The sequence below is a fragment of the Tyto alba genome, unplaced genomic scaffold (assembly GCF_018691265.1).
Source record: "Tyto alba isolate M040663 unplaced genomic scaffold, T.alba_DEE_v4.0 Super-Scaffold_14, whole genome shotgun sequence".
Lineage (NCBI taxonomy): Eukaryota > Metazoa > Chordata > Aves > Strigiformes > Tytonidae > Tyto > Tyto alba.
The window spans coordinates 32,952,935-32,965,381 of NW_024881276.1; the positions used below are offsets into that span (position 1 = coordinate 32,952,935).

The 12,447-nt window shown below is 44.7% G+C and overlaps 1 protein-coding gene across 2 annotated transcripts in view; it reads right to left on the minus strand.

Moving 5' to 3' along the window:
* Positions 1-2,912, minus strand: part of JAM2 (junctional adhesion molecule 2) — a 38,423-nt gene extending 35,511 nt beyond the window's left edge. The window contains exon 1 of one of the 2 annotated variants that reach the window (XM_042788309.1): positions 2,666-2,912. In XM_042788309.1, coding sequence (XP_042644243.1) covers positions 2,666-2,720 — 55 coding nt within the window. In that variant the 5' untranslated portion in view covers positions 2,721-2,912. Of the gene's footprint in view, positions 1-2,642 lie in introns of both variants that reach the window. The other variant, XM_042788310.1, reaches the window with a different exon arrangement.
* Between the last annotated feature and the right edge of the window lie 9,535 nt (positions 2,913-12,447).

Below are 12,447 nucleotides of genomic sequence, written 5' to 3' on the forward strand. Positions count from 1 at the left end.
ACTAGAGAAGTATGCAGTCCTACAAATTTAAGAAATCCCATCTTACCCAAATATGGACTCTGATTTAGAAATCAGAGGAAGTCCCTACAAAGTTAATCCAGCAAACAAAGAGGGCTTAACAGAAAACTTCGGGTTGACAATGTTCTCAACTTTGAGTGCATCAGTTGTACATCACCTGTAATCAGGAAAGCATAGTTTAAAGACTTCCGCTGTCAATTCCTACAACCAAGGCAGCCATGCTTTACGATTTCTTGCTGGGGGTGGCGAAGACACAAAAGGCTTTTTTAGGCTATAACCTCTGTATCTGGCTAAAAGATTCCTGAGCACTAAGGAGTGTTTAAAGCCAAAAATAAACAAACAAGCCCTCACCTTATTTATTGCTCAAACTACTCCATCAAGTTCCACCAAATGTTTATGCAAGACTATTTATTGCCTCTGCATTGTCCTCACACAGACACATTGTACTGGATTTGCTTCCAGCATTACCAGCTTAAGTTTATTTTCTAATGTACACTAATGCAAGAAAAATCACACCTAGAAGCTTCACAAGGCAGCCAGCTCATCAGTACATGCTACCTCCTCCAGAGTAGCCATGATGATTAGTAACAATAATTTCTGTATATTTTCTACCTGCCTTGCCAACAGAGCTCGCAAGTCTTACTCTGGCACCTTCTAAATCTTTCCAGAGAACATCAGTTTCAGGAGCTCACACTGACAGAGAATATGATTGAAGACCTCCAACTCCCTTACTTTCCCCTAAATTAAAGGTAAAAAAGAAGCTTTAACTCAGGCAAACCATTATTTCTGCAGGTCATTAATATTTTTTAGTAGGTTCTCACTGAAAAGCAATCCAAACCTCATCTACCTCAGCACTGCTCTTGGCTATGCTAATGTCCTGTGATGAATTTATACAGCTCTTAATCTCTGCAGCTGAACTACCAAGCAAGTTCTCTACACCTGCTGCACAATATAATCCTCACATGTTGCAGTTTTGTTTTCCACTTTTCTTTGCCTCATTAGTTTCTGCCCATTCCCCCTATCTCTAGAGCACGTGGGTCCCACAAAAGAGACCACTCTGCCACTACGTCCAACATGGACGCCAGTATTATTCAGTCTTATTGTTCATGTGAGCATACTCCAGCCACAGGAGCAGCAGCAGACTCTTGATCGCCTGGATTTCTGCCTGGATTTCCTCTGGCTCACACAAACAATCAGCACTTGCACACCCACCTACGCCACTTTCTTCATATAACAACTTCTTATCAGCACCTTGCTGGTAAACTTTCTTCCCACCTGGCATTTCTTGGGAATTAGGACAGGAAGAGGTAAAAAAAAAAAATGCAAGTCTGACAACAATGTAGGCACCAGACTTTTATCCACTGTACTGCTTCCAAACCACCATCTATCATTTCCTCACTGGTCAAAGGCAGCACTGCCAACAGACACAACTACCCAGAGCAGCCTGAATGCACTGAAAATTGTCACCAAAAAACCCCACAACAGCCTCATCTGCTCAGATATACCCATGCAATTAACAACAAATGAAGAAAAAAAAAAAAAGAAAATTTTTTTTTCTACTATTAATTACTATATGAAAGAGAAAGTCTGTACTAGCTGCTCATTTAACAGCCCAAGAATTTCCGTAAGGTCTCATAGAAACAGAGAAGAAAAACTTCCACCAAATCAATGACCTAACCAGTCTCTCCTTGACAGGACTCATCCCTCCTCTGCAAAAAAAGTGAGTTTCCACACAAAATTTCTGTTAGGTAAGGAGGAATGAAAGGTAAACCACAAAACATACCCACCGTCAGCACCATGGATGTCTCACATCCACAACAGACTGAGACCCCATCTCGGGCTGGTCCCAGGTGGACACTCCATTGCAAAGCCATACTGCACAATTCTCTTCAAAACATTATTGCCACAAACAGCCCCTTTCCCTAAAATACCAGCAAGACACACAAAGCATACAACAGGAGCACAACATGATGTGAACCGAAAGCAACAGCCTTATGACACGACCGGCACTCTTAACACCGCATGTTAATTCACTGCTGCTTCACAGGCATGTGGCCCGACGATCTAGGTTTTTTCCTATTTCCATGTGCTTTCTGGGTGAGGCAGCCTTTGCCAGCTTATTTAACGCCCTCCCACACCCCACCCAATTTGGTTTTAACAAGTCAGAGAGTAGGACCACAAAAATATCGGAAAGAGAGCCTGTTCCGGAGCCGCAGCATCCAGTGCTGGCAACAGAAAACGTGCTCCCGTCACTCGCTCCTTTATCTTGGAAAGGCCATCCGAAAAAGCAGACTGCGCAGCCCGCATCCTAAAGTTTTCACCGCTGCACAGAGCCACTGGCCGCCGCCGAAACGGGCCCGGCTTTAACCGGGTTACATCTGTGCGAAAAGGCGAGAGGCAGACGGCAACAGCCGCCGGGCGCTGCCCCGGCTCCAGCGAAGGGCGCCTTCGCTTGTATTTCGCTGCCGGAGACGCCGCTTGGCTCCTCTCGCTCCGGCGCCAGGCAGCGCAGCCGGCAGCCCGCCGCCGCTCCCCTCGCCCTCAGCCTGCCCGGGGGCGGCTCCCGGCGGGGCAGGGCGCGGCCGGGGAAGGGGCCGAGCCCCCCACCCACCACCCCCACGCACCTCGCGGGGACGCGGCCACTTACAGCTCAGGACCCCCAAGTAGCCGAGGAGCAGCAGGCGGAGACTGCCGCTCGCCATCTTCGCGGCAACGGCCGCTCCCCTCCGGCAGAGGCGGTTAATAACCGCCGGGACGTGAGGGGCGGCCTGATCTCGGCCCGGGGGGGAGCGAGGGGGTGGGGCCGCGGGGCAGGTGCGGCGCCGCCCGCGCCCGCTGGGCTCTTGCCTCCGCGCCCGGCGGAGCCACGCCGCGCCCCGCCGCGCCCCGCCGCCGCCCCAAAACTTTTAACGCGTGGGAGGAGGCGCCTCCCCGCCCGCGCCGGCTCCGGGGGGCCGCGCCCTGGCCCGCCCCGCCCGCCGGCAGCCCCGGACCCGGCCGCCCCGCTCGCCGCCGCGGTGGCCCCGCGCACCCCGGGGCGGCACCGTGCTGCACCCGGCAGCTCTTCCCACCCGGTTCTTTCCTTGTTTTTTAAACTAGGAGGTCTTCAGAAGCTCAAGGACTTGTGCTGGCAACGGGATCAGCTTTCCGCTTACGAAAGGCTTCAACTTCCCAGAGAAAACCAGAGCCCCTGCTGGGACGTTCCCCCGAGTGAAACCCACCCGCGGTGGAAGCAGCGATAACGGGGTGAAATCACGGCACGTCAGTTTGGCTGTTGCGGAGGAAGAGAGGGCGGTGCGCCGGGGTTGGGGCGGGGGGGGGGCGCGAGTGTAAGCGGCCGGGTTGAACGAAGCCAGAGCCGGGGTGGCCCCGGTGCCGCTGGGCCGCGCGAAGCCCACCCACGGCCGCGCGAAGCCCACCCACGGGCGGGCGCGGCCGTGGCTGTTAACCCGCAGGAGAGGGGCTGCGCCGCCACCGCCAGAGCCTGCCCGATTCGCACCCGTCTGGGAGATTCCTGATTAAATACACAGGAGGCGGAACGGCCCTTTAAATTTCTGAATCAAAGAAAATGCCTCCTCGTGGCAGTTAATAGTGCGTCCGAGCAGTCTCTAATGACATCCTAAAAATATATTACCACTGATGTAATACGGTTCTGTAGCAAGAAAAGCATCATAAGCATTTCTTTGATAATCAGAACAGCAGTGTTGGCTATATTTTGTTAGACTGGAGCAAAAAGAGGAAAGGTTATTTATAAATAAAACCCCTAGCAGTTATTTTAATGGAGAACAAATAAGCAGAATGCCATTATGCTCTTCAGATCAAAATCTTCCCAGCTTACTTTTCACATGCAAAAATGTATATAGAATACAATAAATATTTCTGCAGAAAATGTGTGCGTATTATATGTCCAAAGTATCTTACCAGTATAATGGTGACACATGCTTTTAATAAAATCAAAACTATTCCACAGGCAACAGAGAAGTTCTTTATTTTGTGTGGCCCAGCGCATTGTAACTTTGAGCATACACAAAGTTTCACTAAGTTCAGTAGGACTGCTTTACTGCTTAAAGTCACACGGTGATAGAAATACGGTGTAGATATAAAATTTAAGTATATGGAAGGAGCCTGGTGGAAAAGGTATGGAGGTGGAGAATGTTAAGAAATTACAGTATGGAATTAAATTAAGGGATAACTCATAGGATGACTAGTAAAGCTGATGTAATGACAATGAATCAATGAGGGGAATGAAGAGATTAATTGCGAGGCAAAGGTATTCCATTAGACAATGGGATGAAGTTTAGACTAGTACAGTAGCCTTTCCACCACAGTAATGATTCAGTTCTAATTGCCCAAATACATAGATTCACATATAGGGTTTAATTTGGATTTCATTATAATGACTTTTATACCACAGCAAATCCACTTAAATGCATAGGGTATATATAAACCTTATATATGAGGTCAGAGTAAAGTTCCTTTTTTTTTTTTTTTTTTTTTTTCCTGTTCATTATTTTGTTTCTCTTGCAAGTGAAGCAAATACTCAGTGTGCAGGTTGCCTCCCCCACATTTCTCTGACTTTTTCTAGTGCAGTTTCACAGTACTTTCAGAGTTTCTTTATATTGCCCTCTTTTATTTCAGCAATGATTAGATCACGGTTTCTCTGCTTGCTTTATACAACTGCAGGAAACACCAGCAATTAAATGTGGGTATTCTGAATGCATTTACAGAATTATTGGAAAAGTGGTTGTAATGCATATAGTTAATTTAATACATATACTTCTTCTGTATGTACTTTGCTGAACACTGTTGTTCTTAAAAACACCGTTAAGTACTTTGTTAGAAGAGCACAAGACTGCTATCCTTATTTTTAATCTTTTAAAGTTAAATGTAGTAAAAATATTTTCATTAAAAAGCACGTAGAGTCCAACATGGAAGAATTTGTTTGACATGCCCAGTTTTAACAGTCATTCTTGGAGAGCTTTCCACAGGGACTCCTTTTTAGAATTATAAAAACAGTCTATAATTAACATCACACAAAATGCTGGTCAAGAATAGCTATCTTATTTTGTAGTAACTATTGTAGTCAAGTTCTTTGAATGGAAAGGCCTTTAAGAATTGTGTGGAAATGTTACATGATTTCAAGACTTGGTTGCTTCTTAGTCATCTCAGTAATTCATAAACCAGAAGATTACTATTATTTCATTAGATTATACATACATTCTTACATTACAATGGAATTCTTTCTCCTTTTAATGAAACGTCCTATTGCAAATGTGTAGTGGTGATGATAATCTGTTCTAATAATACAAGTTTACCTCTTTTATTATGGTACCATCACTCTGCTACAGAGGTCTGTGAAAAAACAGTTTTTAAAAATATTTTGCTAAAGTTCTGTGAAACACTTTAAGACAAAACTCTGACTCTTCACTTTGAGAACATTTAATTTTTCTTAGCTATAACATGATAAAAATGAATACAGAAAGATTAACCTATACTAAGAAAATACTGGTTTTGGTGATTTCTCCACTCCAAATGCGTTTTATTTTACAGGTGGAAGAAAGACAAATCACCTTAGATTTATTTTTCTGCACCTGGCATGCTGATTTCTATAATAACTTTGAGGTATAATAATAATAATAAAAAAAAAAATCAGTACAACAAATTAGAACTGCTAAATTTGGTTACAAATGATGTTGCAATATAAATACCTGAATACATTACAAATGGGTAAGAGAAGATGATTATGATTCCTCTTCTCAAAAACACAAGTAGGATAGCGGGAAAAGTAGTTGCACTACAAGAAGAGAACTGGCTGTTTAACACTTAGAAGAGTACAATGTTAATTCACTCATCTGTCATGGTTTACACACACCAAACTAGAAGACAGTCATGAGAGAGCTAATGAATGTTCATCCTTGCACCACCATTAAAAAAAAAAAAATGTTTCATGAAAGCCAGTGCTTCCCTAGTACATCCCATTCAGGAATAAGCCTAACATATCTCATGTTTACTCATTGAATTTAAGTAGATCAACTAGTGTAACCCTAATTTCATGTAAGGAAGTACGTATTTTTTGTTCTGTTGATAAGCAGGTAGCATGGATGTGTGATAATCTGTGAGTAGCTCATCTCTTGTCTGCAGAGTGAAATGTCAGTGAAAGCATCAAAGATTACAGTTCTGCACTACTTTTACCTTTTCTTGCTGTGCTTTACGAAGTTAATTGTTCATTAAAATTTTTAATGTCTCTTAGCTGATCTATAATAGCAGATAGCCCAGCAAGATTGCTGATAACTGTGCCTGGTTATGATGAGAGGAGTAGGGGAGAAGATTTAGAATCTGGAGCCACTGAGAGAGAAAGTGAAAGACACAGGAAAAAAGCACTCTGGTGCATAAACTTACCTATATGTTTGTTTATATGGAGAGTTGGAGTGATGATTGTTATTGGAATTTACATTGTTTAGGTTTTGATCAAGAAGACATCTTTGAATATTTTTCCATATTTAAAGAAAAAGAAACATATTTTTTTCATATTTCTAAAAAGAGAGATGTTGCGTTTGAGGTGGTCAGGGATGCCATTTTTGACTTGGTGACATAGCCTGTGGGTTAACTGTCTGTACACATCTTTTTTCCAAGTACACCAAATTTTTGCCACATATGTGTGTTCTAGTAAGTGCCGAAGATGGCAGCACATAGCTGTAGAGAGACTGTTCTGGTGTGATTCTGGGCATGGCAATGAGACAAGTTGATGAAAATCTATTTTGTAAAACTGGTAAAACATATTCCATTTAACTAACCAGTTTAATCACCAAAATACATATTTTGTGCTCTGTGTCACAAATCTTTTTTTCTGAAACTCATTGATCCATGTGCTATGTATTTTTTGTTGTGCCCATACTACCAACCTGGAGTTCATTGAACCTATCAGCTTGAAAGCCTTGCTCTTTAGCATGAAGAATTATCAGCAGCCATGTGTAAGTGTGTGGAGAGGCTGATATCTACAGTTTAAGTGATAACATTTTTCTTTTGCAATTTTAACTATCACCACACCTGGCTTTCTATAATGTTTTGGGGCACTGCTTTAACAGCTACCCACTCCTGCTGTTGCGGAGGGCCTTGTGTCCTTTCTGCTTCTGTGGCATCTTGTTATTTTGTTTCACTGCTTCATGCTAATTGCTTTAATTCCTGTCTGGAAAAAAAAAAATCTGATTTAGCTGGCAGATTATTTGCTTGTTTTGTACTTTGAATCTGAAAACTGTGAGCGATAGTTTTGAGAAAAAAAAAGAAAAATAATCAGATACTCTTTTTTTCCACCGACCTGTTGTTGATGGCTGTTTAAAGACAGAGCATGCCATAGGTGAGTTGCCTTGCTATAACAAAACGGGCTGGAGTGCTGTGGTAGAACCCTGTATCTCTATTAGACTGCTAAAACATCTTGTATCTAATGCATCAACCAAACTTGAGCCAGGAAAGCCACAAAATGTGAGGGTAGGACAAGATAACAGTAATACAATTTACTTGTTCTCAGTAGCTTTTTTTTTCCCTGTGAATCCCCCCCTCCATTTTCTGGAATGTCTTGTATAATTTTATCTTTGCCTTGCAAAGTACAGTATTAATGCATTTTTTTTTTCAACTTTTCAACAAGATTGCCACTAAGTAGACAGCTCAGTAGCAATCAAAGGTATATTTCTAAAACAGATCCACCAAATTGGATGGCATTGTAAGATGCTTCCGAATTCAACCTAAGCAACAGTCAACAATGCATTAGCCACAATGCTGATGGTGATAAGAGTGAGAATTATTTTGCCACAATGTTTAAAATGCTTTGCTGCTCCACTGTGGTATGAAGAATACGGCTCTTAAAATGTAGTTACACGCCATGTTGTCTTCCAAGGCAATTGCTGCCTTTGGCCATGGATTGCTGCTCCCGTGTCACTGGAGCACGAAAATAATTATACGAAGCTGTACTTAAGCCAGCTCACTGCAATAATGTGAATAAAGCATAATCTTTCAGCAATACTGATCCTGCAATTTGTACTGCTTCAGTGATCTCTTGTTCAGCGCCTTGTGCAGCGCTGCCATAGTAGTCTACCTGGAGGGTAAGCAGTGAGAAACAGCTGAGAATGGCAAAGGGAGGGCAGGAATTTCTAAGCCAGTTTTCGCTTTTGAATCAATCTGTAAGCGAGCTCAGAGCTGGCTTTGGGAGCATGAGGGCAATAAACACTCACGGTTTGCCACTTACGCATTAATGTTAGGTAACATACTATGGCATAAGCGCAGTTATGGGGTTCCTGTTGCCTCATGGGGCAACCTCTCATTTTCTGCCCATGATAAAATAATATCCACCGTTTTGCTGAAAGTCAAAGGGCTTTATGAAGACTGATACCTTGTAATTATTCTTGGGTGGTTTTGTTACCCATCTCTTCTCCGTACCACGTGCTCAGTGTTGTGACATGCTAAAAGCCACTGGACTTCAGCTAAACCCTTCCCAGAGTACTTCTTAGCTGGAAGGCTTTTGTCTTTTGGCATTGAGGGATCAATAGCTGGGGGGGCTGCAGCAGGCCTCTATGTCCCCCCACCCAGCTACTGACAGGGCCACGTTTGGCAGCTGAGAGTAACCCCCAGCTGGCCCTCGGCTCAGTCCATGGGGTTCGAGTGGACCCAGGGGTTTTTACCCTCCCACAGAAGCCTCGACTAAATATACTGTAGTAAACAGAGAAATGATATTACAGTTGTGAGCCAGCTGTGCCAGCATGAATCAAAATAAGCTTGAAGACTGAACTTTTTCAATTAAACCCAAATTTATGCTAATGTTGTTTCTCTTTTCTGCTTTTGTCCAGGGGCTGTAGAGATACTAGCTGAATCCTGGGTGAAATTTCCAGCAGCTTTAGATGTCTTTTGATTTCCACTGGGAGCTAAAACTTTGCACTGTCACTCTGTTGGCTGAGGATTACCAAAAGACAGAGGGCTACGACCATGCTCCTCCTGTAGTCTTCAGCACGTTACAAGTCCCAAGCAGCTTTTTATCTGCATTGTGTTTCCAGAGCAACACCAAACAAGTGGAAGGAGGGACTGGATATTCTACCACCATTTTTCTGAAGATTAAGCTGAATAAAAAGTTGCAAATACTTGTACAAAAGATTTAGAGATTAGAAAGTAGCAATTTAAAACCTAGAGAGAGAGACATATAATAAAGTGTGCAGTATCAAATAGGATTTTATTCCTGTCGTTCAAAAATTCCTCAGAGCGACAGAATAGGGTTTGTTTCTCTTTCATTCTCCAAACATTTTGAATTTGAGAAAGTTTTAGAGAAAAAACATTCTTTATACAGCCTACATTGTGAACTTTGTTTTCTTTGGGTTTTTCATTATTTAAACCAAAATGATTATGTGACGTGATCATTGACCACATATGATTCCTCAAGCCATAGAATAAAAAGTTAATAGAAGAAATGGTGTAGTTAAAATTACATAAATAATAATAGCATCTTTGTGTTTTCTCAGGACCCTCCACCTCAAGACTATAAACTGTTTTACACATCCAAGTATGCAGGCTACAGTAAGCCTGGTGCACTAAAAAATAACTTGCATTTAACTCACTTTAAAAAATGAGGAAGCAGGATGATTGATTTGCTGGAATTCTTAAATTATCAAATAATATAATGAAGGGCACAAATAGCTACCATACTCACACACCTGGTTTTCTGGATGAGAGCCCAGGTGAGCAGGGAAGTGAGTGCCAGGTACCGAACCAAGGGGAGCCAGATGTCCTGCTGCTCTGCAGACGTGTTTCCACAGTGGAAAATTCTGTTACCGGGCCTTACCAGTATTAGCACATTTATTTCTTTGATGCTGAGTTTAATTACATCCTTTAGTTCTTAATGGCACTAATTCAGTGTAACTGTTTGACACTGGCATTCCTGATGGTGGTTGTTATGTCTTTGCCAACTGGGGATCGGGATGAATCATAGAACACCAGGTTAGAAGGGGCCTCAAGGATCACCTGGTCCAACCTTTCTTGGCAAAAGCGTGGTCTAGACAAGATGGCCCAGCACCCTGGCTGGCTGGCTCCTAAAAGTGCCCAACATTGGAGAAACCACCACTTCCCTGGGGAGATTATTCCAATGGCTGTTTGTTCTCATTGTGAAAAAGATGTCCACATCTTTTTTTTTACAGTGGGGACCAAAACTGAACACTGTATTCCAGGTGTGGCCTGACAAGAACTGAGTAGAGTGGGATGATGACTTCTTTATCTCTGCCAGTGATGCCCTTGTTGATGCAGCTCAGCACCCTGTTGGCTTGCTTTGCCACAGCAGCACACTGGTCACTCACATTGAGCTTGTTGCCCACCAGGACCCCCAGGTCCCTTTACACAGAGCTGCTCCTCAGCTGGGTAGATCCCAGCCTGTGCTGCACACCTGGATTATGTTTTCCCAACTGCAAGACCTTGCACTTGTCCTTGTTGAATTTCATCAGGTTCTTGTTAGCCCATTCTTGCAGCCTATACAGGTGTTCCTGCAGGGTGGCTGTCCCTTCCAAAGTGTCCACTTCCTCACTCAGCTTGGTATCATCAGCAAAATTCATCAGAGTACACTTGATCCCATCATCCAGATCGCTTATGAAGATATTAAACAGTGCTGGGTCCAATATCAATCCCTGAGGGTCCCCACTTGCGACAGGCTGCCAGTTTGAAAAAGAGCTATACACCACAACTCTCTGGGTGCAGCCTGTCAGCCAGTTCCCCACCCACCGCACAGACCCCTTGTCTAGCCTGTATTGCACCAGTTTCTCTAGGAGGCTGTGGGGAACTGTATCAGAAGCCTTGGAGAAATACAGGTAGACAATTTCCATCACTCACAGCACATCAACCAAGCAGGTTACTTTGTGGTAGAAAGACCACCATCAGCTAAATTGTAAATCATTGAAACAAACTCTTATTTCACAAATTTTAACAAATTTCAATGCAAACCATGGTTTTCCAACACAGGTAGTAGCTAGTATCTGCTTAACTTCAATATTTTGGAGGAGGAAGTGTGGAACGGAGGTGTGGTGCGTTTACCCTGGCTGGACACCAGGTGCCCACCAAAGCTGTTCTATCACTCCCCTCTTCAGCTGCACAGGGAAGAGAAAATATAACAAAAGGCTCATGGATCAAAATAAGGACAGGGAGAGATCACTTAACAATTACTATCACAGGCAAAACAGATTTGACCCCGAGAAATTAGTTTAATTTATTACCAGTCAAATCAGAACAGAATAATGAGAAATAAAACCAAATCTTAAGACACCTTCCCTCCACCTCTCCCTTCTTCCCAGGCTCAACTTCACTCCTGATTTCTCTATCTTCTTCCCCTCTGCGGTGCAGGGGTATGGGGGTTGTGTCAGTTCATCATAAGTTGTCTCTGCTGCTCCTTCCTCCTCACATGCTTCTCCTGCTCTAGCATGGGGTTCCTCCCCCAGGAAACAGTCCTCCATGAACTTCTCCAATGTGAGTCCTTCCCATGGGCTACAGTTCTTTACAAACTGTTCCAGCATGGGTCCCTTCCATGGGGTGCAGTCCTTTAGGAAGAGACTGCTCTTGTGTGGGACCTTCACAGGGTCACAGGTCCTGCCAGCAAACGCGCACCAGTGTGGGCCCCTCTCTCTCCACAGGTCCTGCCAGGAGCCTGATCCAGCACAAGGGGTCACAGCCTCCTGCAGGCACATCCACCAGCTCTGGCGTGGGATCCTCCCCGGGCTGCAGGTGGAGATCTGCTCCACCATGGACCTCCCTGGGCTGCAGGGGCACAGCCTGCCTCACCACAGCCTTCACCACAGGCTGCAGGGGAACCTGCTCCGGCACCTGGAGCGCCTCCTCCCCCTCCTTCTTCACTGACCTCGGTGTCTGCAGAGTGGTTTCTCTCACATGTTCCCACTCCTCTCTCCAGCTGCAGGTGCACAGGTTTTTTTCCCCCTTCTTAAATACATTATCCCCGAGGTGCTACCACCATCACTGATGGGCTCGGCCTTGGCCAGCAGCAGGTCAGTCTCGGATCTGGCTGCACCGACTCTGTTGGTCACAGGGGCGGCTTCTGGCAGTTTCTCACAGGAGCCACCCCAGCAGCCCCCCTGCTACCAAAACGTTGCCACACAAGCCCCGTGCAGGAGGCCAGTGATGGCGAAGGGGCGCTGGCGGTGCGGAGCTGGAGTTACAGGGAAACTTGGCAGCTGTGCGGCCAGGCCTGCAGCTCCGCCACAGCGGGGAGCCGGGCACCAAAGGCCCTTTCCAGCAGCCAGCAGGCCGTTAATGCTAACCCTGCAGCCCCAGTACCACGTATTTGTGATCCTCTCCGTGAGGCGGCTGAACATACGTCCATTAAGGCCATTCCAAAGATGTCGCTTTCGGGGATGACGTTACTGCCCAGGGTAACGAGGCCTGCTGAGGCAAAGGGAG